Consider the following 25,611-nt stretch of genomic DNA (forward strand, 5'->3'; position numbering starts at 1 on the left):
GATAGCACAGAGAATGACCTTTTAAAAAAATCTAAAGTCCACCCGACCACAGCTCAAATGTTTTGACCCAAACAACAATACTGTCAAAAAAAAAAAAAAAAAAAAAGCATTTGAAACCGAATGCTACTCTCAAAATGTAAACAATATACAAAAAAAAAAAAAAAAACAACCAAAAACCCCACAAAAAACACAAAACTCAATGTTAAAGAAGTTAGATACCTGGTAGCTCATTTTTAACCGATGGATTGTGTTACACTTTTCACACACATGATGCAACATAATCAGCAGACCAAACGCAGGAAGCCGGTGGGAGCCCAAGGCTGTGGCCTCTGCTGGAGGACAGCCCACTAAGCTCGGAAGATGCGGGCCTCCCGAGGGACAGATCCAAATTTCCATTCTTGATTAGGAGGTGGGGAAATCAAGTCCAAACATCGTTCCTACGTAATCCCGTCCTAAGTCAGATCTGTTTTCTCCGTGAGCCACTTGGTTCCAAGTTCTTCCCCAAGTCACTTCATGGTCTTGCTGCCGCTGATCATTCAGAGCTGCCTATGGCCCCTTCCTGGGCCGGGGGGCGGTTGTCTGACCTATTTGCCTCTTCCAGAACAGTTCCAGCAGCCTCACTGGAGTCCAAGAATGCTGCCTCCATTCCCCCCTCACCTAAACGCTGCAGGTAGGGCACGGAGGCGGTGGTTCCTGCTCCAGAAGCTGAACTTGGCCAGGTTTGGAGGGAGCCACAGGAAACCAGTCCACCCATTTGAAATGTTTCCATAAACTTGCATCGCACCTGTGGGGTTATCTACAAAAGTTTTACCATAGATCATCCCAAATCCCCAGTTCCGGGTGAGGGGGTGAGAAGGTGCAGGAATGTACCTCCCCCAACACAGGGCTGTTCTCTCTGAGCCAGACCAGACTGCTCTGATGGCATCACAGAATGACACCCGGCTCAGTTCTGAGGCCTGGGTAGCTCAGCAGGTGGGTGGGGACCCTGCACGAAGCTGCAGGAAGCCACTCCCGAAGCACCCCTGGGGTGGCAGATCTGCTCAAAGTTAAGACGGGGGCATCAAGGAAAACAGCCCCAAAGCTGGGCCAGGTCGAATCCCGTTTCAGGCTTCCACATTGGATTTCCTGGGTCACATCTTCAAGTGACTCCGCGGCCAGCTCAGGCTTGGGTGCCACACTCCACGGTGGGGGGCAGCACTCCCTGATGGCCAAAACTGTCCAGGGGGACAGACCACAGGCACAGGGCATCAGATTATCTACATGGTGGCCCTGGGGCTTGAGGAGGCCTCTCTGCAAGGAGCATCCCAGGCACGTGGAGGTCTCCCCCAGCTAAAAGCTCAACTACAAGGGAGGGTGCGTGGGAGAAAGTCAGGAGGAAGTCAATGGATGGAGGGCACAAGGCCTCACTGGCTACTCATCAGGTTCTGGGGGGTTTCCCAAGGGGAAATAACCATCGAAGCATGAAGGCTCCTGCTGTACCTAAAGATGCTTTCTAGTTCCTCTTGACCAACGGGAGGCAGGCTTTAGACAGAGGACATCTGAACTCCAGCAGCCAAAGGAGCTCAGAGGCGTGGGTGATGATCGCAGGGTTCTGTGAGAACCAGCTGTCCAAGAGCCCAGCCGCTACCCCCACCCCTCACCATCCCATGAGGATGAACTCACGCCCCTGTGAGATCTCTGATTCTGATCCAAGATGCCTGCTGTTGATTTGGAGGACAGCATTTAGATGGAGGAATCAGGTAACATTTCACTTGGATCCAAGGTGAAAAGGTGGAGGAAGTTTGTGCACAATGCTCCATAAAATGAAAAAGTTAATCCAGACAAGATCAAATGCAGCAGGACTGAAGTGTCTGACCTCTCCTCTGCCATCAGAGCACTTGGCCCTAAGAGGCCCCTTGGCCGGGTCCATGGGGGTGCCTCTTTCACTGAAGGGAACCGAGAGCAGGGCAGGGATGGGGAGGGTGATGGGGTGATGACACACATCATTATAAATAGCAAACCTGGAGCAATGAGATTTCAGAAACAAAACCCACATAAACCCACAAACTCATCTCTAGCCCCAACGTATTGTTAAAAAGGTTACAAGGGAACAAAAAGGAAACCCCTTTTCAACCTGGGTCAAATGGGGGAAAGATCAAGGCTACACCCTGTGGGTACGTGCTCACACAGCACATCCCCTCCTCCCCAGCTAGAGTCTTTCAATGTCACAGGCTGCAGTCTCATCACTGAAGCCCTCCCCTCCCCCTACGCTGCTCCCCACGCTCCCCACCCTCCCATCTAGCCCAAATACACCCTCTCCCTTTTCTGGTCCGACCCCACATCCGGCTCTCCGGCTCTGGCTGAAGGTAGAAGGTAACTACGTCAGGATGTTGGACATGAACTCGTTGAAGCGTTTGGAGTACTGCTCAGGGTTCACAGTCGAGATCTCGGCCCCCGCCTGTAACACACAGAGGCTGACTCAGGTCGAGCTCCCTGGCCCTGAGAGCCTACAGCCGGGAGGAGCCTGGGTATCTGGAAGTCTCTGGCCCAGCATTTGAACTGAATGCTGCACCCCCGCCTGGGCAGGCCCTCGAGGAGCAGTTCCCATCTCAGAACCACCGCGGCCTTGCTCCTTTGACTCACAAGCCCCCGCCTGAACCCACTGAGTAGCGGCAAGGCGGTGGGGAGGTGGTGGAGAGACTGTATCTCTGGGCGGGGTCCGTGTTTGGAGACAGTAACTTCAAGTCCATGGGGAAAAGGGCCTCTGGGGAGCAGCGTGGGCGTGTACACAGAGCTATTCCCTGCAGGCAACAGGACGCACAACTTGCCCAGCAGCTCTGGGAAGGGAACCAATAAGCTGAGAAATAGGGGCCACTAGGCTGGGCAGATCAGCTGGTGGGGAGAGCACAGGGGTGGGCGGCAGGGAGAACCGGGAGGCTGGGAGGGGGCCTGCTCCCTGTGGGGGCGGGGTGGGGAGCGGCTCAGAGCAGGAGGCCCAAGGCTGCCCGCCCCGGGCCTCGACGTGGCAGGGAGGACTCACCCCGTGCTTCACTGTTTTGGCAGCGTGCGCGGCTTTCTTCTTAGCATCATATGGCGTGAGGATGTCGATGATGGCCATGAAATAGACCTCTTTCTTGGGGGCACCTGCAGGGGAGGGAAGCAGGAAAGGAAGAAGAGGCGGCAGGGAGGAGGGCAGTAAGCAGCTGGCCCCGTGGCCAGACAGACGCGGCTCCCACTTACTTTCATGGCTTTTCATGGCATAGACGTCAACAGAGGGGTCGAACTCCCCAGGACCAAAGAAGCGGGGGAAGCTGAGGAGGTTGCCGGGGCTGTCCGGAGGCGTGCCGTAGGAGCACAGCAGGTTGCCACCCAGCCCGTCATTCTCGCACTCCTCGTCCTCTGCCCGCTCCTCCACCTCCATCTCCTCCTGCTCCGCCCGGTCCACGTCGTGGATGCCCACCAGCAGGCTGTAGTCCATGATCTTCAGCTGGGCCAGGAACTAGGGAGGGTGAGGAGGGAGAGATGGGAGGGAGAGGTTACAGGGACACCCCAGTGGCATCTGGAAAGAGGAGAAAAGGCACTCCCTTCAAGTCCATCCTCCGATTCTGAGCCCCGGGCGAGAAAAAAACATCAGTCTCTGCCTTCAGTGAGCTCAGTGCCCAGCGGGGAAGACGGCCGTCCCTCGAGGGAAGTAGCTGCGGGAGCCAGGGCAGCGGGGAGAGGGGCCTCTCTGGGGAGAGGAGCCCAGGCGGCCTGACGGAGGAGGAGCAGACAGGCAGGCAGAAGCTGCGGGAGGACGTAGAACACTGAGGGAAGAGGAAACCGCCCGAGAGACGCTGTGGTAGTCCCAGCGAAGAAAGGAGTCCCACACTGCACGGAGGCTGGAGAGGTGGGTGTGACGGGGCAGTGGCTTTCAAGCCACAGGTCTCAACCCACTGCGAGCCGGAAATCTAATTTAGTTGGCTGGGACTAGGCAGTTTTTATTATTAAATACTATGGAACAGGATAGAAAACATATGTAACACGACATAGGCAGGCAGTGTTTCAGTTGTGCGTGTTGGGCTGTGAGGTAAAATGTACTTCTAATTGAGGGGCACAGGCGAAGCTTGAAAAACTATGTAATTCAGCTTCTTTAACAGTCAGGATGAAAATGAGGAGGAAAAGAAAAGGGAACAAACACCCCATAAGAAAGCCAGAGTCGGGGCGCCTGCCTGGGTGGCTCTATTGGTTAAGTGTCGGACTTTGGCTCAGGTCACTATCTCACAGCTGATGAGTTCGAGCCCCGCATCCGGCTCTGAGCTGTCAGCTCAGAGCCTAGAGCCTGCTTCAGATTCTGTCTCTGTCTCTCTCTGCCCCTGCCCCGCTCATTCTCTCTCTCTCTTTCTCTGTCTCAAATTAAAAAAATTAACAAAAAAAAAAAAAAAGAAAGAAAGAAAGAAAGCCACAGCCAGGCGACACTCTCAACCACCCACTCTCCTGGGTCTCTAACGTGCCAGCTACAGCTGTGGGCTGATTCCTTACAATAAACATCTGTCTGTCTGTCTGTCTGTGTATCTATCTGTCAGCACCCTAGTCTATTTCTCTGGAGAACCTTAACCAATTGCCCTCTGATGGATGAACAGGTAAACAAAATGTGGTACAAACATACAGTGGAATATTTTCGGCCCTAAAAAGGAAGGCCACTTTGACATGTGTTATATATAACATGCATGAACCTTGAAGACATGATGGTAAGTGAAATAAGCCTGACGCAAAAGACAAAAACTGTATGAATCCATTTATATATAAAGCACTTAAAATAGCCCGATTCACGGGGTGCCGGGGTGGCTCAGTCAGTTGAGCATATGACCCTTGATTTTGGCTCAAGTCATGACCTTGTGGTTCATGGGATCAACCCCATGTTGGGCTCTGCGCTGACAGCATGGAGCCTGCTTGAGATTCTCCCTCTGTCCCTCCCCCAATCACATTTCCTGCCCCCCCCCAAAAATAAATAAACATTAAAAAAAAAGTCTGATTCACAGAGACAGAAAGCAGCGTGACGGCTGCCAGGGGCTAGGCAGAAGGAGAAACGGGGAATTAGTGTTTAATGAGTACAGAGTTTCGGTTTGGGAAGATGAAAAGTTCTGGAGATGGATGGTGATGACGGCTCCACAACAGCGTGAATGTACTTAATGTCACTCAACGATATACTCACAAATGGTTAAGACAGCAAATTTTATCTTATGTGTATTTTGCCACAATAATAAAAAAAAAAAACCATTTTAAAAGTTTGTAGGGTTTGGTTTTAATGAGCAGGCTCCCAATTTGTTAAAATAGGAAACACTGAGTTATCAAGCGGTCCAGTAACGCATTCACTATTTAGCACCTGCCCGCCCTGGAAGAACTTCTCCACAGGAAGCCCCATTCCACCAGAAGGCTGCTGGGTAAGTGGACAATGGGAGCCAAAGAAGGGCCTGCTTGGTGGATGTCAGCAACTGGCTTCTCGTTGCCACCCTCTCCACTACAGGGACACCTCCAGAAAGAAAGTTTCGGGGCGTTTGAAAAAGGTGCTGGAATAGATTAGCGAAGAGGTGAAGGAAAGCATTCCAACTTGAGTTACAAAGCTTCTACCGGCACAAATGTCTCCCCCGCAATGGAATACGCATTCGCACCCACACTGTTCAAATCACCAGCCTTCCTTTTGTCCACACTCCTGGAAAGTAGTGAATTCAATTTTTCTTAAGGCTGAACAGGCTCCTGCTCTGAGGACAAGAGGGGGCCTCCTCAACCAAGGTGAAAACGAGGGTTAGTAAGTACCTCCACGTCCCGTTTCAGTTTTTCCAGGAAGTTCTTTTTACTCTCCTCTCCCACATGCAGCTTCTGCCCCTCATTGAGGAAGTCATTGTCTTTGAATGTCGGCAAGTCCTTGGCCTGGGAGAGCAACAGCAGTGTATTAGGCTGGGTACCATTCACCCCCAGAGGTGATGGTACAGAAAAGGGAAGGGTCCTTAGAGCACAGATGGTCGCCTGCCCAATCAATAGGTTCAGCGCACGAGGCTACAGTCCCAGGCCTCGGGCAGGCAGGGATGGCAAATATCTGACATACGTCAGACACTGAGGACTGACCAAAGCACGTCTTCCTGCTGAGCCGGAACTACCTCGGGGCTCAGGCAGCCACTCCCCAATTCAGGCTGGACTATGAGACAGAGATCGCCAGCCCTGTAGGACGATGACCAACCCAGCAAGGGTAGAGATTAAAGGCTGGAGAGAGGCCGGGGCCGAGGATGAGGACGGGCGGGAGCTTGGTGACACAGCACCGACAGGCCACACGTCTGGGAACTGGGCTGGGGGCTGTGGTGGAGGAAGGGACAGGGTGACCGACAGAAGGTGTTTCTGATTCCAAGCAGCCCATTCCACACTCGCTCAGTACAGGTCCCGGCATACCTTCTCCTTGTCGCTCGCTTCTCTGGCAACAGTGGAGCCCTGAAAGGATAAGAGCCGTCAGGAGAGGTCCAGCTGAGGCAAAGTCCTTTGAGCGAGAAAACATGCACCAGTCTTTGGGGAGAGGCAGCAGGTGAACTGAAGGAGGCTGGTTAGAGTCCTAGAGGCCAGGAGGCAGCAACTTGTTCACTTCCCGTGTCACGGACCACTGACCGAGCTCTGATCGGACACTAGGCACGTGCTCGGCCAACAGCCCCGAACCAAGACCCAGGCCCCGCCCTTAGGGGACTCTCCTTCTAACAGGGGAGACAGGCAGTAAGAAGCAGTTATGCGATTAATTAATCCGTTAGTTACAACAGTACTAGGTGGTACGAGGGAGGAGGACACCAAGAGCACGAGCACAGGGCGGGTCCAGACTGGGGAGGGGCAGCGGTGGAGGCCAAGGCCGGCTTCCTGCAAGAAGTGATATGTGAGCTGAGCCCAGAAGGGAAAGCAGGAAGCAATGAGGTGGGAGTCGGTGGAGGTGGAGAAAAGGGCAGGGAGGGAACGCAGGCCAGGCAGCCCGCGCGAGCTGCTGGAGGAGGAGAGCACGGGCACTGGAATGGAAAGAAACCCTCGTGGCTGTAGCAGGGAGAGAGAGGTGTGAGGGGACACGTCAGGAAGCCAGCTTCGAGAACAGTGGAGCACGGTGGCTCACAGTCACAAGCGTGTTCCTCTCCGTGTCCAGGACCGTGCTTGTGCTGTCAGTCCGCGGGGCCCGGACACACGCCTGAGTGCGTGTGTCAGCACAGCCTGTCCCTAAAGTGCTGCCCTCGGCGTGCACGCCCCACTGACAGGAGTTGAAGCACATCGACCGTGCCATAAATATGGCACGATAAATAACCCCTTGTCACTGTCATCTGGACCTCAAACAGCCTTTGACCCGTAAGAATTAGGCACATCAACTCCCGAGTCTCCCGTCCACGCCAAAACACGTGCCCCGGCTCTCCCGACACGTGGGAGGGCGGCCACAGAGCCCTTTACCTTGAGGTCATACTTGCGGTGCACAGTGAGCCGATGGCTGAACACGTTCCTGGTGACCACCATGTAGGTCTCCACGCCATCCACGGTCAAGCGGTACATGCCCAGGAACTGCGGCAAAAGGGTGTTGCCGTGACACTCCACGATGAACTAGAGCGAAGGGAGGAAGGCGGATGCTGAGGAACGTGTGAAGGTGCCAGGACGGACGGGGCTCGCCCCAGGCTCAGACGCTCCCGGGGAGTCTGGCTCCCAGACCGGTCGGTTTCAAAGGGGTCCTGTGAAGTCACAGGGGTTTCCTGGACATACAGCGGGCCACGGCCACCCCCGCCCCCAGCGGGCATGGCAGAGGGAGAGGCTGAGGCAGTTGCAGAGCCCTTGTGGTTTCACACTACTGGGACGCCACCGAACGTGTCTGCCATTTCAGAGGTGTGTCAGCACCTCAGACGGGTCTGGCCTCTCCTCCGCCGGCCTGAACGGGCAAGCCGGAGGGCACGGGGCGTGCAGAGGCGGGGCTGCCGTCCGGCTGTCCGGGAAAAATGAACGGCCCTGCACCGGGAGGCCTTAGCCGTGCCACGGGCAGGGTTTTCGTTGTCCCCCCAAAGACCAGGAGTCCCTTTCACCACTTCTCAGGGGCCCCAGAGACAAGCCAGCTTTCCCTGAAGACGCAAGCAGGCCGCCGCACCGCCCCCTGCTTTTCTCCGGGACCGGTTCCTGAGGAGCGGGGAGTCAGAAGGGGAAAAGCAGCGAGCCTGCCGAGCCCACAGGGCCTCTTTTAGAAGACACGCGGCAGGTGCCCGAGTGTGAAACTTCCCGACTCTGACAAGAACCAGCTGTTCGATGGGACTGAATCGGTAGCACGCCTTCATGTCTCCTTTTTCCCTTTTTTCCAGTAGGCATTTCAGCTCACAGACACATGGCACCGGGAAGGGCCAAGTGCTTGGTTCTCAGGAGGTGTGGGCCGCTGTGAGAGGACCAGTCCCTCCCCAGGGGCTCTCTTCTCCCTCTTGCCATCCTTCCTCTACCGCCCAGGCTCGGGACTCACCATACCTGGTGGTATTTCTTTAAGATGTTGTGCATCTCAGCCACATCCTCACTTGACACGGTCTTGATGACAAAGCGCCGGTCGTAGGTGGTGAGGAAACGTGTGCCACATCGGCCCTGGCTGTCACTGTTGATAGGGGCGCTGCGCGTCACCGAATTCTGACGGACCAAGACAAAAGCGGGCTGGTCTTGGGAGGGGAACAAAGACTCTGACCTTTACTTGGGCCAGACTGCTCTGAAGCCAGCCACGCCGAGACAGGCAGGGCCTTACCCACCCCTTGCCTCACCGGAAGTTCACCTCTCTCCCGAAAGTCCTCCTGCAGAGTGACAAGAGCTGTTCCTTTCCACCAGCTCCTAATCCCTGACTGGATGGGAAGAGGGCTGACTATGAGACACTTCCTCTCATTCTGACCCCCTAGAACTGCCCTGTAAACTAAATCTCTGCCTCAGACGTTGGGGCTGAGCTTGAATCCTGACGCTCACAGGTAACATGACCTTGGGTGAGCCATTTAACTTGTCCACTCCTGAATTCCCTGACCTAGAACATGAGGCAGACGGAGATGATTTTCCCAGTTTCCTGGGGCGACAAAGACAAAGCTTAGTGCTACCGCTCCTCCTTGAGGCCCTACTCCCATCAGGATCAGAGAGCAGAAGCCTCTAGAGGGGGTGGCGGGGGACACGTGAGTCAACCGAAGGGATGTGTTCACCAAGCAGACCTTTGCAAGGCGAGGCAGAGAGGGAGGTCCCAGATGTCCCCATTCCCAAGCACACATGTGGGGATCTGCTCACAGAAACGCCTCTTCTCCAAGCCCTTTCCTCAGCTCTTACCTAGGATTCGACGCTTTCCCCTCACTGAATGCCTCCTCACGGGACCCCGGGGGAAGGAGGGAGCACCACTGTCATGGGGAGACTGAAATGTGACATGGTGAGATGCTCCCTGAATTAAAAGGGCATCCCCAAAGCAGGGTGTCCCCGACCCAGAAATGTTGAGTAGGCTACACAGCTGAGGGCCTCACCCTCCCAGCCTGGTCCTTCTCCCAGTCAGACATGCAGGCCTCCAGCCCAGGTGTGAAGGAAGGTTCCACTGCTGCCTTGTCTGCAGGCAGCGCTTTCTGACTCCAAATCCTTCGAGTCCCCTCTCTGAACTACGCCCGCCCTGCCTCTATGTCAGTTGTGAGCACAATCATTCGCCCACAAGGTTATTAGAGGAAAAATGCAGACACCGAGAGGATGTGGTTAGAATACCGAGGGGAAGGGAAGGGGCCACAGCGGAAGGAAGACGTCCGAGCAACGTGGGGTTGCAGTAGTGGCAAGAGTTTTCAGAAAACCTCCAGCTCCAATCAGGTCGTGATTCAGCTCAGGGCTCAGTCCGAACAGACGGGGCTGGAGGGACCTCCCAGTACCTCCTAGACACAGCCATTCTTGACCGTTCCGGGCCTGGCATCTCCTCCTCCCACATCCCCGTGCCCTCCTCTTGGGGATGGCGTCTTTGCAGGAGGCCCTCCAGAGCGGAGGGGGAGGGCAGGGGGACTCACCGAGGCGCGTTCTGCTCCTCAGGAACTATGCTATGAAGGGCTTACTGGGACCAGGCCGGGAGGTGTTATGGTCTCTAAAAAGATTCGGGCGTCCATTTTCGATTTCAGTAGGCTGTACACTCTTTTTTTTTCTCCCCCCCCACCCCAACAGACAACTGAAAGTCAGTTGTATTTCTTACTGCTACCAAAGTGAAGTGGAAAATTCTCCCGCCATCACCAGCAGGCTATCTGCCAGGGGGAGAAGGTCCAAGGAAGGTGCTAGGCGGAGCAGCAACAGAAACCACGCACTAGGAGTCAGACTGTAACGTCCCTGATACTGGGACTGATTCCTTCCAGCAGGCCAAAGGCCCCTATGGCATTATCAGCCCTGAAGGGGGCAGTCACCAGTCTCGCCAATCCCCCCTCCCAACAGAGGACAGGGGACAAGTTTAGGAGGTGGCACTCATACCTGGCAAGGTTACACTACCCTTGAAGTCTTCCTTTTCTACTCTGTCTTATCTGCTTTAAGAGGCCTCATCTCCCGCTGGCAACAATTCTCTTTTAAGTCAAACTACGAAGGAGAAGGGTTCTTCGGCCTAGACTGGGAATGTCAGACTGAGATGAAGCAGCTTCCGCAGCCCTCTCCCTCCCGCGCCTCTCCCTCCCAGGGAGACAGCCTGAGCCTTCGAGGCAGTTTCAGAACCACTTCCAGTGCCCTCACCCCTCCAGAAGCCTGCCGACACCGGGGGAAAGACCGCCGGGCGGGCGGGAGCAGGACAGGACAGGAAGATGTAGCATAAGAACGGTGGACCAGTCTTGCCTCTCCTCGTCCTGTGGCTTCCTGGCCCCACTTCACTCCCTGACCCCTCCGACTTTGCAAAGACACCCGGTACCTGGTAATCCTGATCATCAATCCCAAACCTCTCCCGGAGATTCCGGAACACCATGGGGCAGTACTCCTTAAACTTAAAACGGCTGGGAAGGTTCTCCCTAGGGCAAAGCAGAGAAACGTCTTTGTGAGCCTCTCCTTGCCCATCTAATCCTTACATCAGAACTTCTGCGGGCTTGGTCCACAGGTCATCAGAATCGGAACAATTTGTGGCGCTTAGAATGGAGGTTTCTAGGCCCCAGAAATTCTGGAGAGGAGTCTGGAAACTGCATTTTTAACCAATACTCCTGGTGATTCTGCGCATGTAAGAGTTTTAAAACTTTACATCCCTTGTGTTGACTTTGTAAAAATTAGTCGAGCTGTATACTTACAATCTGTGTACTTTTCCCGCGTGTTATCTTTAGACGAAATCGACATTAAAGGGAAAAAACCTTACCTGCCAAGAAGTGAGACGGAGTGCAGGCGCTTCCTGCACGAGAGCTGTACTTGCTACCTGTCACTGGCTGCATGGGAACAGCAGTTGTGAGGCGGACAGCAGTCTGACTGCTAAAGGGAGCGGACTTTCTCCACCAAGGGACCCTCTCCTCGGGGACGCTGCTATCAACACGTCCTGAGGCCCTGCCTTGGGCTTCCCCCGGGACGGAGGACAAGGGTGCTTCGGATTAAAGAGATCTCAAATGACTGGAATCCTGTCTTTTCAGGAAGCCTTGTCTGTGGGCTGCTGGCACCAACCTCAACCCTTCCCACTCCTTGGTCAAAAACTCAGACTCCCGGGAGGGTAGAGAATCGCCTTGAAGGGATGCCTCCTCCAAATCCTCCGTCTTTACAATGGCCACCTTCCTTGGGGAGTCCCTTTGAGAAATACATCCCTCTGACTACTCCAGGATGATATACTTCGAGGAAATAAAAAAGCAGTGGCTTCTCATGAGGGCAGGGGCCTGGTCTGCCTCATGTACCCATCTTCTAGTAAGGAGCACTGCAGGCTAATAACTAGCACATAAACGGTCGTTGAAAGGCCAAAAGGAACAAAGAAAGAAAAGAAGAAATTGATGCTCTCCTTTAGGCCAAGATGTCAAGGTCCCGGAACTTCACCAGAGGCCACAGACCCTGAAATGGGCAGTGGTTCGATGCCCACTTCCAGAGCCCTGACCCCTGGGAGAGAACAACCTCCTTTCCTGCCTCAGAGCCAAGGGCTGCCTCTTCTTCCTTACCGGGTGTGATACTGTGATATAATAAGAAATATATACATTTGGTCTTCATTCCTGTTTCGGACACAGAGCAGCTAAAAACCTTGGAATTTCCTAAGTCATAAGAGCAATAAAGAGGTCTTTTTTTTAATTCATAACAATCCCCTTTCAACCACATCTGAGCTTATGTGAATAAGGTGATTTTTGGAAAGCCTCAAAAGATAGGTGCTGGTTGCCAGGGGAACCAACCAGGATGAGAGGGCTGGAACTTTCAGTCCCACTCCCTGGATGGCGGGGAGGGGAGAGGGGCTAGAGGCTGAACCAATCACCAGTCGATTTCACCAATCATGCCTTCTTAATGAAAACAGGGCTCCGGAGTTCGCAGGTGTTGCATGCACGCAGGTGTGGGGAGGGTGGTGTACCTGGAGAGGGCATGGGAGCTCCGCACCCCTTCCCACATACCTTCCCCCATGTGTCTCTTCTAACTGGTTGTTCCTGAGCTGTACCCTTGATGATAAACTAGTAATCAAGTAAATAAACTGTTTTCCTGAGTTCTGTGAGCCCCTCCAGCAAATTAACCGAACCCAAGGGGGAGGGTCGGGGGAACATGGGCCCCACAGCAGGCTGGTCAGAAGCACAGGTGACGGGGGCGCCTGGGTGGCTCAGTCGGTTAAGCGTCCGACTTCAGCTCAGGTCACGATCTCGCGGTCTGTGAGTTCGAGCCCCGCGTCGGGCTCTGGGCTGATGGCTCAGAGCCTGGAGCCTGCTTCCGATTCTGTGTCTCCCTCTCTCTCTGCCCCTCCCCCGTTCATGCTCTGTCTCTCTCTGTCTCAAAAATAAATAAAACGTTAAAAAAAATTAAAAAAAAAAAAAAAAAAAAAAGAAGCACAGGTGACGACCTAGATTTGCGATTGGCGTCTGAAGGTGGGGGGCAGTTCTGTGGGACTAAACTCTTCACCTGTGGGGCCTGATGCTAACTGCAGGTGGACAGTGTCAGAGCTGAATTGAATCGGCAGGGCACCCGCCTAGTGTCCTACAGAATTGCTTGACGTGTGGAAAACCCAGTGAAGTGACGTGTGGTAGCGGTGTGAGAAACACAGGAGTTTTCTGTCCATACAGGTGGCCGCTTAGCCGAAGACAGATGTCTTCTAGAATAAGATGTCGTTATTACTTACTGTGGCAGAGAGGCCACTAAGGGATATTTTCAAATCAAGCTTCCCTCCAGGCTAGCAGTCTGGCAATGGTGGGGTGACAGAGCCCAGCTGGTGAGGTGCGGGGACGGTGGGGCAATGGAAAGTGGAGCCAGGATGCAAATGCAGAACGGAGGGGAGTGTGAACAGCGAATGGTTCCCAGGGTGACCCACAGTAGGATGAAAACGTGAGGCTTCCAGAGGGCTCAGAGCCGGCCCCACACTGGACCAGGTGAGATGGCTGCTCCAACAACCTGAGACAAGCTTCCGACCCCAGTGTCGATCCCAGAAGCCACAGTGAACGAAAGTGGGAAGAATTGCTTTGGATGGCGCCCCTGGGCCCCATGCTCGGCCTGTCTTTCACACGCCCGTTGGAGAGGGAAGAGCTTGGCTGCATTCCGGGCCAGGAACATGTCTGGCAGCTTCTTGCCTCAGACGGAGATCAAGATAGGGCCACTGCTGTCAGCCTCACACTAGACACCACAGCTCGTGAGCAGCTCACTGCTACCTAACCTGGCCCCAGATGAATCACCCTGGGCCTGGCCACATGCCCCGAGGGACACCGGAGGCAGGTAGACAAAGGCGATGACGAAACACCGCAAAGGGGAGAGGCCCATAATGAATGGATTTTCCCTGCCAGTCTGTCAGCTCTGAGATCCAGGTGTCCCTGTCACACCCTGCCAGGAGCTGGCTTGGCACTATCGTGCGCCAGTTTTCGGAAGCTCTCTGCCTTGAGGGAAAGGACTGCCCACAAAACCTGAGCCCACTCAGTAGGTAACTTACTTATTGAAGAGATGATTGTCCACCTTGATCTTGCTGTATGCTTTGAAGTCATCTGGCATTAGCATGACAGGGACGGGGACATTGCTCAGCTCATTGATCTGCAAAGCAAGAGACTCGATATGCTACAAACAAACGTGAATGCCGCCATCTCACCAAAAACGTGTCTATGGAGTCCCTCCTGGTCTTTATATTTCTGCTCTTGTCTTCAAGTTAAGTTCCCAACTTCATCTCTACCTACTGAAATTCTCCCCATCTGATAAGGTCCAGCTCAAAAGGCACCTCCCTCCAGGAAGCTTCCCGTGATTCTCTAGACCATAAATATTCTTTCTGATTTTGGAATTCCTGAAGCAGTGTCTGCATCTGTCCTTTGGCCATCACACAGCCTCCCTCATATTGTGGTTAGTGCTTATCAACCTCACAAGCTTGCTAGACTCTAAGCGAGGCAAGACCCTATTACTGATCCTTGTAAGCAAAGGTCATCTAACTGATCTCCAGAGACTCCATGGTGCTTGGCAACATGATTTGCATCTGACAGATACTGTATAAATATTGGTCAAATGTAGTAATAAATAGATCAATGAAGAAACATCACACAACCTATGTGGGTATGGTGGCCTAACATCTTCATACAAATTGAGGTCACTCAAGAAACCAGGTTGTGGTACGAAAGCAGCTGGATGAGTTTGTGTGGGTGGATAACTCATCTCCGAAGTGAAGGATTAAATTTATTTTTATAAGTTCACTTATTTATTTAAAAAAAAATTTTTTTAACATTTATTCATTTTTGAAAGAGACAGAGCGCGAACGGGGGAGGGCTAGAAAGAGAGGGAGACACAGAATCCGAAGCAGGCTCCAGGCTCCGAGCTGTCAGTACAGAGCCTGACGTGGGGCTCAAACTCACCGCGAGATCATGACCTGAGCCAAAGTTGGCCGCTTAACCGACTGAGCCACCCAGGTGCCCCTAAGTTTACTTATTTGAGAGAGAGAGAGAGAGAGAGAGAGGAACAGAGAGACAGGGAGAGAGAGTCCCAAGTAGTCTCCCTGCTGCCTGCACACAGCCAGATGCAGGACTTGAACTCATGAACTGTGAGATCATGCCCTGAGCCAAAATCAAGAATCAGATGCTTAACCGACTCAGCCACCCAGGTGCCCCTAAAATAAAGGACTAAGTGAAAAGATGAGGTAGACATCTGGCCACTGGCTCACTCTCACTCTCCTGATTAAAAAAGGGCCAGTTCTTGGGGTGCCTGGGTAAGCAGCCAACTCTTGATTTCAGCTCAAGGTTCTTCAGATTGAGCTCCGTGTCAGGCTCTGAGCTGACAGCAGAGAGCCTGCTTGGGATTCTCTCTCCCTCTCTGCCCCTCCCCCACTTGTGCTCTCTCATAATAAATAAACTTTTTTTTTTTAATTAAAAATAGGGGCGCCTGGGTGAGTGTCTGACTTCAGCTCAGGTCACGATCTCACAGTTCGTGAAGTTCGAGCCCCACACTGGGCTCTGGGCTGTCAGCGCAGAGCCTGCTTTGGATCCTCTGTCCCCCGCTCCCCCCCCCCCCCACTCCATCTTCATGGATGTTCATGCTCTCTCTCTCAAAAATAAAAAATAAAAATAAAAATAAATTTTAAATAATTAAAATTTAAAAGAGCCAGGTCCTGCCTTCTGCTAAACTGGGGGAGATGGGGTGGGGTGCCTTACAAACCTTCCCATGGGCTTTCTTCTCCCTTCAGGGAGCAGGAGGCTGCCGGAGAGCAGGCTTCCCATTGGTGCAGAGCTGAGAGAGCTCATCCTGCCCTTCCCTGTCCCCAGCTTAGCCAATTAGTGGTCTAATTAGCCACAGATGTCCTCTCCCTTCACAGCAGAGTATTTGACACTTGACCCTCTACCCAGTGGCCACTAATGCATTCAGGATTTACAGAGGAAACCTTAGGTCTGCCTTAATGGCTGGGGGGGAGGGGACGCACAGCCTTATGTCTCCCAGAGACTTTCCTTGCAAATCCTATTATCTCAATGAGGCCCATGTGGCAGTGAGGGAATAACCTAGAGTCATTAGGAGCATGAATGGGGGAAACAGCATTTAATTTGCTGCCCCTTTCATGCTGCAAACCTTTTTTATTTAGAAATGTCAGAGGATAGAAGTTCAAGTTAATGCAGTAACCAGGCTGGGGAACCATATTTTCCTAGAGTTAGTGAAAAACCTAATTTGCTTCTGGGGAAATGAAGGAAGGCACAGGCATATATATGTGGCGGAGGGGCAGGGGGTAAGCAGGGTACTGGCAGAAGTTGGCAGTGGGGCAGAGACTCAATAAACTGCTAGCAAAAACGGACAGGCATACACACGAGAGTATATCCTGTATGGGTCCATTTACATGACATTCTAGAGCAGAAATCTACAGTGAGAGAAATCCAAAAAGAGGCTGCCTGGGTTTGGGCTGGAGGTGGTTGACTGTAAAGGGACATGACAGGTGTGATTCTGGGGTGACAGAAGTGTTCTATATGTTGTTTGGCTTGATAATTACATGGCTATATACATTTGCCGAAACTCATCAGACTGGACCTGAACATTCCCAGCATTCAGGTCTGTGATGCCTGCCATTGGCTTACCAGCCACACACACACACACACACACACACACACACACACACACACACACACACACTTCCCATTCCAGGGGCTGCTCACAAGGGAGCCCGATTGTTAAGTTTGTGCCTTCGGAGGAAACCATTCTACTTCCTCGTTTTCTTGCCAACACAAACAATTCATGGTAGCTGGCCCACCTCCTCCCCCCGCTCCCCTCGCCCCCGCCCCAGCATATACTGCCCGGCTCTGACAGCTAAACAAGTTAAGAAGTTCATAGAGCATGTGCAGCTTCCGGATTTTCTAGTTCACACCTCCACACTAGAAAGGACATACCACTGGCTCCAAGAGTATGGTTTTATACCAAAATGTTCTAGTATTTGCTATCCATAGATTCTGGGATCGTCTCAAATCCAGATTTGGTGCCAGGGCAGGGCTTGATGCTGCGAGGATTAGAAAAGACTGAAGCCCTTGCCTGCGAGGGTCAGCTGCGGCAAGCCGGGGGGAATTATTCTAACAGCAGCTATTCAGGAACACTCATTAATTCTCTGTTAACTTTTAGTTCAGCCTAGTTCGAGTGGTTGTCCAGTTGGTTGGTTTTCAGCTCTCCCTTCATCTCTATTCTTGACTACACAACCCAACGGGAGGAAATTTCTGAGATACTTTTTGGCGAACGATCCATACATCTGCACTATGTAGACTCACCTCTCATTTCCACTGGGCCCCATGTAGATGATTCACTCTGGGGATTAGCTGTACTATTTTTTTTTTTTTTTTTTTTTTAGTTGTGCTAAATTTTACATCCCCGGAGAGTTCTATTCAATTTCAATTGAACAAGCACTTACTAAAATACCTACTACATGCCTCACTTCATGTTAGGGAGGAGGGGGCGCACAGCAGGGGAAACATGCACACTATGTACCCAAAAGAAGTAGGAGGCTTCTCCTCTAATCAGGGAGATGAGACAAACCCGTGACATAAGAGAAATTCAAAGTCAAGTAGTATACAAGTAAGTGTGAACACAGCACAGAGACATCAAGAACAGGAGAGGCTCAGAGGGTGAGGTTAATGTGGTCACAAAGACTCCTGGCTCTCACACATCAGGCTTGAAACAGGGCACCTAATGCCTCTCCTGGTATTGCCAAGGGCACTTGACACTGGAAGAATGTACAAGATCATGTTACACCCCTACTTAAGATCTTCCATGGCTCTTCATCAACCGCAGGGCAAACCTCCTTAGCCTGACATTTAAGGCCTTTCCTGACCTGGCTCAGACTCTGCCAAACTCCTCTTCAGCTAATTTCTACTCAGTGTACCGAGGGCCTTACTATACGTGCCAGGGCTGTGCCAGGGCTGTGCCAGAGCTGGGGATACAAAAATAAAAAGACATGATCTCTGTCTAGCTGAGAAGACAGACAACAAAGAATACAATGTGATGAGTGCTATGGAGTTATGAATAAAGGGAGGTGGCAAAACAGATTAAGAAACTGGTGCTGCCTGGGAGTGGGAGTCAGAGTTGCTGGCTAGAGGAAGCTGTGGAGAATGTGTGAGAAAGGCCTAGGATGGTAGTTCTCCAAAAAAAAAATAAATAAATAAATAAGAGGAAGGGAATCCCAGGTGGTGGGAACAGTCAGAACCAAGCCTCAGAGTTGTAAACGTCTATTGCCCAGCCTAAGTACAGAGCTGGGGGGTGAGGAGAAGTCTGGAGGGTGAGAGGGTAGGTCAGCAGCACTAAGGAGTGGAGGGAGACAACATAGGAAGATAGGTGACTGGTCTAACATGTTCATATTATCAGTATTAATAAAGAACAGCCGCTTCTTTTTACCAAATACCTAAAAGTGGCTGGTGCTTTATATTATCATATATTGTATATACAAATACATAGATATCACATGTATCACATATTTTCTGCTCTGTGCTATTATTATTTTTTTATTTTTTTTTTAACGTTTATTTATTTTTGAGACAGAGAGAGACAGAGCATGAACAGGGGAGGGGCAGAGAGAAAGGGAGACACAGAATCTGAAACAGGCTCCAGGCTCTGAGCTGTCAGCCCAGAGCCCGACGCGGGGCTCAAACTCACGGACCGTGAGATCATGACCTGAGCCAAAGTCAGATGCCTAACCGACCAAGCCACCCAGGCGCCCCTCTGTGCTATTATTTCTAATACCTGGTTGGTCACATGAACTGCTATTAATCTGATTTTGCAAAAGAAGTTCAGAGTACCTTGCTCAAGGTCACATAGACAGGATGTGCAGAGTCAGGATTTGCTCCCAGGTCGGTCTGGTGCCCCTATACTGTGCTGTGTGATCCTTCTTATGGATAGCTACCTTGACTAAGGAAGCATTTTCCATCCCTTGCCTCTATTCTAATAATCTGCAAGGCAAGTGTTTTTGCTTATTTTATAGAAAAGGAAAATGAAGCTCCAAAGCTATAATAAAGGGCAGAGCCTGGATTTGAACTTAGACTTGTCCACTATATAAATCTGGACTTAACTAGGCAGGAAATGGGAAGTCCTCTTGGGTTTAAGTCTGGGAATTCACATGTTCAAATGGAACAGAAAGGTATCCTGGAATCAAAATCAAGTAAGGACTGGAAAAGGCAAAAATAAGCAGCAGTAAGACCATTTATGGGGCCATTACAATAGTTCAGGTGACAGACTCTGGCAGCAGGAATTGAGGAAAGGATAAAGCTAAGAGAATCATACAAGATCTGGCTAAATGCAGGGCGCCTGGGTGGCTCAGTCAGTTAAGCGGCCGACTTCGGTTCAGGTCATGATCTCTCGGTCTGAGAGTTTGAGCGCCGCGTCGGGCACTGTGCTAACAACTCAGAGCCTGGAGCCTGTTTCAGATTCTGTGTCTCCCTCTCTCTGACCCTCCCCTGTTCATGCTCTGTCTCTCCCTGTCTCAAAAATAAATAAAACGTTAAAAAAAAAATTAAAAAAAAAAAAAAAGATCTGGCTAAATGACACTTCCTCTGTGAGACCCACTCTGTCTTTCCCAGGCTGAATTAATTATTCATTCCTCTGTGCATCTTTATAACCTAAATATCACACTCACTTGGGTAACTGTTTGCTTACATGCTTGATTTTTCCACTAGGCTGTGAGCCCCTAGAAGGAAGAGACCACCTTACCCATGTTTATGCCCCTAGCACAATGACTAGCACATAGTAATTGCACAATAAATGCTGGCCAGAGGAATTCATGGCTAGAAAAAGGGGACTGAAGGATGGCAACACCAGGACAAAGAGAATAGAGACAGCAAAGCTGTTGTGACTTTGCCAAAGACTCATGGTCTGGAGAATGGGAACGAAGATTAAGTCAGCTATGGAGAAGGCTATGACTAGACCTTAAAAAGTCTTAAATACCAGGGAGAGAAGAAGAAACTTTATTTGGTAGGTAAAGGGGAGTAACTAAAAGTTTCGAAACCTGAAAGGTCATGACTTAAAGCAACGTTTCAGGAAGATGTGCCTTTCCTTTATTATCCAGCACATTTCTGGGCCAAGCAACCCCTCTGCCCTTCAGCAGAAGTGCACTTGCGGAATGCATATTCATTCAAGTATCACGCTAAATACAACGTGTTAGGATGGTAAATCTGTTGTATCTCACATCACGTAAGTGGTTTTTGGATTATCCACATGATTAACTCCATGAGCCATCAGCATGAATAATAAGGAGGCTAAACAAGCTGAGTGAGAAATTTAGGAGCAGAGAATTCACCCTCGGCTGATCCTACTGGAGATGAAAATTCAGTCGCTAGTTCTAGTCTGGTGAACTTCTGACTCCAGAAGCCTCTACTTCCCTGTGTGACCTTCATAGGAATTGTTACACAGAAGGCGTGGGCGGGACGTGCTGCTTTCCTGACCTGTCCTGCAATTCTGTGGTTGGCTCAGCAATGGGCTGGCTACCACTGACAATCATGTGTCACCTGCCTCCATCAGAAAACATGTTGTGTTGAAAAACACACTCCCAAGACCAAGGAAGTCCAAGCAAGACCTCAAACCAGAGAGGAAAAAAGCACGAACAGAGCCACACGTGCCAACAAATTCACCCCTACGTTTATTCATCCTTCTGCACACCGTGGGTTTTCTTCTCCTTTTCTTCTCGGTGAGGTGGAAAGCCCTGGCAAAGGGCAAAGTTATCCAAAGGCCTCACTAGAATGGGAATATTTACTGAAGGTTTTAAAAGTGGCAGAGCAAGACAAAAAGGCAGGTAAAAGAGGTTCTGGGTCTGCATTAGGCAAAGAAAATACATGGGCAGAACAGGGGTGAAGTGTGGGGGAGAACTGAGCAGACTTAAGAATGAATCTGTCCCTTCCACCGTACACAAAAATTAATGCAAAATGGATTACAGACCTAAATGTAAGAGCTAAAACTATCAGACTTTTTCTTAGAAGAAAATATAGGGGTAAATTTTCATTGACCTTGGATAAGGGGAAGGCTTCTTAGATATGACACCAAAAGTACAAGCAAACAAACAAACAAAAATACATAAATTGGACTTTATCAAAATTAAAAACCTGAGCTTCAAAAGATACCATCAAGAAAGTAGAAAAGATAATCCAAAGAATGTGAGAAAATATTTGCAAATCATATATCTGATAAGTGACTTGTATCGAAAATATATAAAGAACTCTTACAACTCAGTAATAAAAAGGCAACCCAATTAAAAAATGGACAAGAGTGTTTTTAAAAGAATGGGCAAAGGGTCTTAGATGTTTCTCCAATGAAAACATAAAAAAGGCTAATTAGCACATGAAAAGACACTCGACACCATTAGTTATCAAGGAAACACAAATCATAATTACAAGGAGGTAACACTTCAAATCCACCAGGGGGGCTATAATAAAAAAGACAGACGATAACAAGTGTTGCCAAGGATGAGGGGAAATTGGAAACCCCACAACCCTGCTGGGGGAAATGTAAAATGGTGTAGAACAGTCTATCAGTTTCCTGTATGGTTAAATATCGCTATCATCGATTGCTCCCATTCTTTCTGATAACCTGGGTGAATCTTCACACATACCTGATTCCTGAAATGGCCAACAGGTTATCGACCCAGGTCTGGAGATCTCTGGTTTCCACGCCCCTCTCCAAGACAATCTCTTCCCTAACTCAAGAGCCTCTAAACTGTTTTTCATCCACAAAACCCCTGGTTTTCTCTCTTTACTAGTTCTTCCCTGACAGATCCAAAGTCTTCTGACTCTTCTCCTTTTCCTTCAGTCTCCCTCCACAAAGTCCATGGGCCGCATCTCTTGTCCAGGAGAGGAGCTCCTGTAACAACACCAAGCTCAAAAACCTGTCTTTTTCCATCTAGAAGTCAATCAACCACTTCAGGACAGAGTAACTGACTTTTGCTCTTGATAAAGACATAGCATCTCATGCACCATCAGTCACAGACCATCATGCTCTAAACGCCTAAGTGGGTGAGAGACTAAAGAATCAAAGAAACGTGGTATCTGAAACCTCAGATTGCAAAGAGTGGCAACAGTGGGCTTCTGAAGGAAGGTAACCTCCCAGAAGGGCTAGCAATCTGCCAAGAACAATGCAGTCCTGACCCCCTAGAGAACTGCAAGATTTTATACCACTCTTCTTCTGCAGAGACACCTCCGTCTCCCCGATGGGGACCCTAAAGTATCAGACCTTATGGCAGGCCAAGATGAATGCAATAAAGCTTGGAACTAACGGCCCTGCGCTGCTTGGCCTGTCCAGGGAGTGGTGCCCAGTGCCTTTCCCCTGAGGTGCTCACTCATTACACCCAGAACCGTGGGCCTTACTTAAAGTCAATGCCTTCCCAACTAGCCCTCAAACGAACTTTCTTCAAGTTAGCAATGAAGGAGGGTGACCCCCTAGTCCAAGAAAGTAAGAATCACAGATGCCTATCCATCTGCTATTCAGAGGCCCACATCTGGGCAGACTCATTGCCAAACGTCACACACACTCCCGAGAAACGGCGTGCACAAGCACACATACCTGAGGGTGCATTCAGGTTCTCCAACAAGACGATAATCCCCACCTATCCTGGCACCCGGTTGAGAGATGGAATGAACAACAGGAAGCACAGAAAGTGAGACCTGCCATTCAAGCAGCACCAGTGGCCAACACAGCCCATGGTGTCGGACAATGAGCTGCATCTTTTGCCGTGGCCATGGGTGAGCTAATCCCCCACCTGAGGCCTCCATTTCTTCGTGTATAAAATAAGGACCCAAGGTAGTTAGCTGCAATATTCCTGACTCTCAGACCTCCACCAGTTCTCTATATAGACAGGATGGTTTCTAGTGAGAAGCAGGCTGTAGAACAAAATTAAGGATTGACTTCCAGGCAGGGACACAAGGTTCACATTTTGATGACCCAGTTTCCCTTGCAATGTTGTCAGATGACCCCTGAAGCAGCAGGAAGCAGGAGAAACAAAGTCTGCTGGACTACTCGCCCAGAGCAGCTTCCAGGCAATGCTAGTCCCTACCCCTGGCCAGGAGGACCCTCGCCTGAGTGAGGTTACTGAAAACCGTAACCTGTCCAAGACCAAAACACCAACAAAGACCTCATCATATGCCTATACTTTTCTGTACTAGATGTAAAGATCTAAAACCCTGGCTCAGACTAAGGTTCATCGATCTCCAGCTGAAGGCTCCTCTACCAAAGCAAAGCACAAAGTCTTGCTGGCCCCAGGCCCCTTTGTCATCATTTGATCTTGAGGATAATTGCAAGTGCTCTGAAAAGTCAGGTGCCTAAACTGAAATTCACAGGAAACCCAAGCCATCAGCTTCATCTTCCTCATTCCAAACTTCCAGCTGGTGAAGTTGGTGTTTCGGGTCCTTTAACTTCCTCTGCTCATTCCTGGTGTAGGGACTCACAGTGCAAGTGGTCAGAAGGCAAGGAGCAAGTGGATGGAAAAGAAAAGAAAGACCCTAAACAATCAGGGCACAAAGTCTTCCAGCTCAAGCACTAATGCTGGGCTCCAACTTCCTAGGACAATCTCAAAGGACCCCAAAGGTCCAGGGGACCGCCCTCTCACCCTAACCACCATCCACTATCACACCCTTCATGACCATACAACAGAAAGCTCAATAAAAAGAGAAGTCAGTGTCTTTGACATGAACACCATAGGCGAATGCAAGAAGACACATTATTTCTACTATGAATAGCCCTCCTTATAATCAGGCCTCACCTTCTCTCAAATGGTTACATTCTCTCTTCTCCCTAACCAAGGAAGACCCTGGTAAAGTGTCTGTGGTTCAAGGAAGCCTGTGCTTCTCCAGTTGATACATCTTGTTCAAGAAGAAAAAAAGGAAACCCAGGAAGGATTTCCACAGTCAGGGGTAGGGAGATCTGGAGGGTGGGAAACTTTAAGCAGCCACACCGACCAAATAACCAGAAATAGAGGAATATTCAGGCAGGCCAATGCCACTTGCTCCGTCAACTGGACAGTGAGCTGGCAGCCGGTTAAAGGAACAAGGGGGGAAACACATGCAACAAACAGGGTGAAGGGATGAAAGCGATTCCGCCGCACCCAGGCCTTCCCCCAGCGCTCCAGGGACTGCCCGAAGCGAGCAAGCCAGACGCAGGAAGCTAGAGGGGCTGGAGGGAAGGGAGGGGGCGACGGCATACCACCGTCGGAGACACCAGGCCTCGCGTGGCGCTCGGGGAGTGCACACCCGGCCGGGACGGCGTGCAAGGGTGGGGTGGGCGTGCAAGTGGCTTGGCGAGGGGCTGCAGGCGTCACCGGCAGGGCCCGCGGGGCGAGGGCCGGGCCTGCGGGGGGCGTGGGAGCGCGCGGCGCCGCGCTCGGAGGGGCGCGCGCGGGGGAGCTGGTTACCGTGTGGTTCACCCCCCACATCAGGACGCTGAGGATCGGCTCGCTGGCCCGGAATAGCTTCACTTTCTGGCACACGAAATGCTTCTTTTTGGTCTTGGTCTTGCTGGCGCTGAGCGGCGCCACCGCCACCGCCGTGGTGCTGGTGCAGTTGGACGACATGCCCGGGGCGGCGGCGGCGGCGGCGGCAAAAGGGGGGGCGGCCGAGACGGCGCACAAGCCAGCGGCCCCAGGCCTCCCCGGGACCGATCCCCACCCCCGCTCCCTCACCGCGCCATGGTAGCGCCCGTCCCGTTACCTCCCCACCCCGCCCCGGTGGTTCCGTCCGCCCCACGGCCCGCCCCCACGGCCCGCCCCGCCCCGCCCCGCTCCGCTCCAGGGAGTCGGCCGGCTCGCTCCGCACCCCGCCCCCGGGCGCCGCCGCCGCCCCACCGTCACCAGGCGCTCTCCTCCCCGCCCGGGTGGTAGCGCCCGTCCCGGGGAGGCAGAGGCCGCCCCGCCCGCCCCTCCTCCCCGGGCCTGACAGGAACAGGCCGGCCTTGGGACGCCTCAGAGCCCCGCGCCGGAGCAAAAACGGGAGGAGGGCTGGGGGTAGGGCTCGCTGTCTACCGCCGGAGGGTCCCTCCTGTCCGGGCCCCCTGGGTTTGGCTCTTTCCCTCAACCTGACGTGCCAAGATGGCGGCAGCACCACAGCTCCGGAGGGGAGGAGGGAGCGGGAATGCGAGGAGGGTGGGACGTACCATCCCACCCCAGGGGAGAGAGGAGGAACACGGCGAGGGGAAAAGGCAGTCCTGCCGGGAAAACTAAGGAACGCCCCCTCGCTCCACCCAAGCGTGGATCTTCCCACTCCCTGGGGCCCGGAGCGCGCTCCACCCGCGGGTCACGCCCCTTCCCCCCGGGGCCAATGAGAGAAGCAAGCCGAGAGCCCTGGGTTTTATGAATGGGTCGCGCGTCCACCCACCTGCCGCTTGGCCTCCTCCCTCCAAAGGGTCCAGTTAAAAGACCGGCGGCACCTTAAGACTTCTATCCTACAGCCGAGAAACATAATCGTCTTATTCTGTGGCTCACTTCATGAAATCTTTCGGTAAACTGCCCACGCTTTGTTACATAATTCCTCTTGGACGAAGGATCTCCATACATTCGACACAAATTAACAGGTCAATATCGTTCTGTGGGGGAATTCGTAAATTCGGTACTCCGAGCGT

At 51.8% G+C, this 25,611-nt stretch overlaps 1 protein-coding gene across 2 annotated transcripts; it reads right to left on the minus strand.

The window, feature by feature from the left end:
• Window positions 1-136: 136 nt before the first annotated feature.
• Window positions 137-25,463, minus strand: PIP4K2B (phosphatidylinositol-5-phosphate 4-kinase type 2 beta). 2 transcript variants are annotated; one of them, XM_042914675.1, is made up of 10 exons: window positions 25,368-25,463; window positions 14,024-14,121; window positions 10,868-10,964; window positions 8,467-8,619; window positions 7,423-7,569; window positions 6,403-6,441; window positions 5,776-5,889; window positions 3,220-3,478; window positions 3,020-3,123; window positions 137-2,437 (listed from the first exon to the last, which is right to left on the minus strand). In XM_042914675.1, exons 1-10 carry the CDS (start codon window positions 25,449-25,451, stop codon window positions 2,357-2,359), a joined length of 1,176 nt encoding a protein of 391 aa, XP_042770609.1. In that variant the 5' UTR covers window positions 25,452-25,463; the 3' UTR covers window positions 137-2,356. The 2 variants fall into 2 exon arrangements, with proteins under 2 accessions (XP_042770609.1, XP_042770608.1); XM_042914674.1 differs by lacking the exon at window positions 25,368-25,463 and adding an exon at window positions 24,410-24,712.
• Window positions 25,464-25,611: the final 148 nt, after the last annotated feature.

The sequence above is a fragment of the Panthera leo genome, chromosome E1, assembly GCF_018350215.1.
Source record: "Panthera leo isolate Ple1 chromosome E1, P.leo_Ple1_pat1.1, whole genome shotgun sequence".
Taxonomy (NCBI): Eukaryota; Metazoa; Chordata; class Mammalia; order Carnivora; family Felidae; genus Panthera; species Panthera leo.

Excerpts from the sequence above, each read along its gene's own strand:
- PIP4K2B (XM_042914674.1), bottom strand. The coding sequence starts at position 24,568 with ATGTCGTCCAACTGCACCAGCACCACGGCGGTGGCGGTGGCGCCGCTC. Across the intron at positions 7,570-8,466 it reads TCTTAAAGAAATACCACCAG|TTCATCGTGGAGTGTCACGG; the intron begins GTATGGTGAGTC and ends CCTTCGCTCTAG. Across the intron at positions 3,124-3,219 it reads TGCCATGAAAAGCCATGAAA|GTGCCCCCAAGAAAGAGGTC; the intron begins GTAAGTGGGAGC and ends CCTCCCCTGCAG.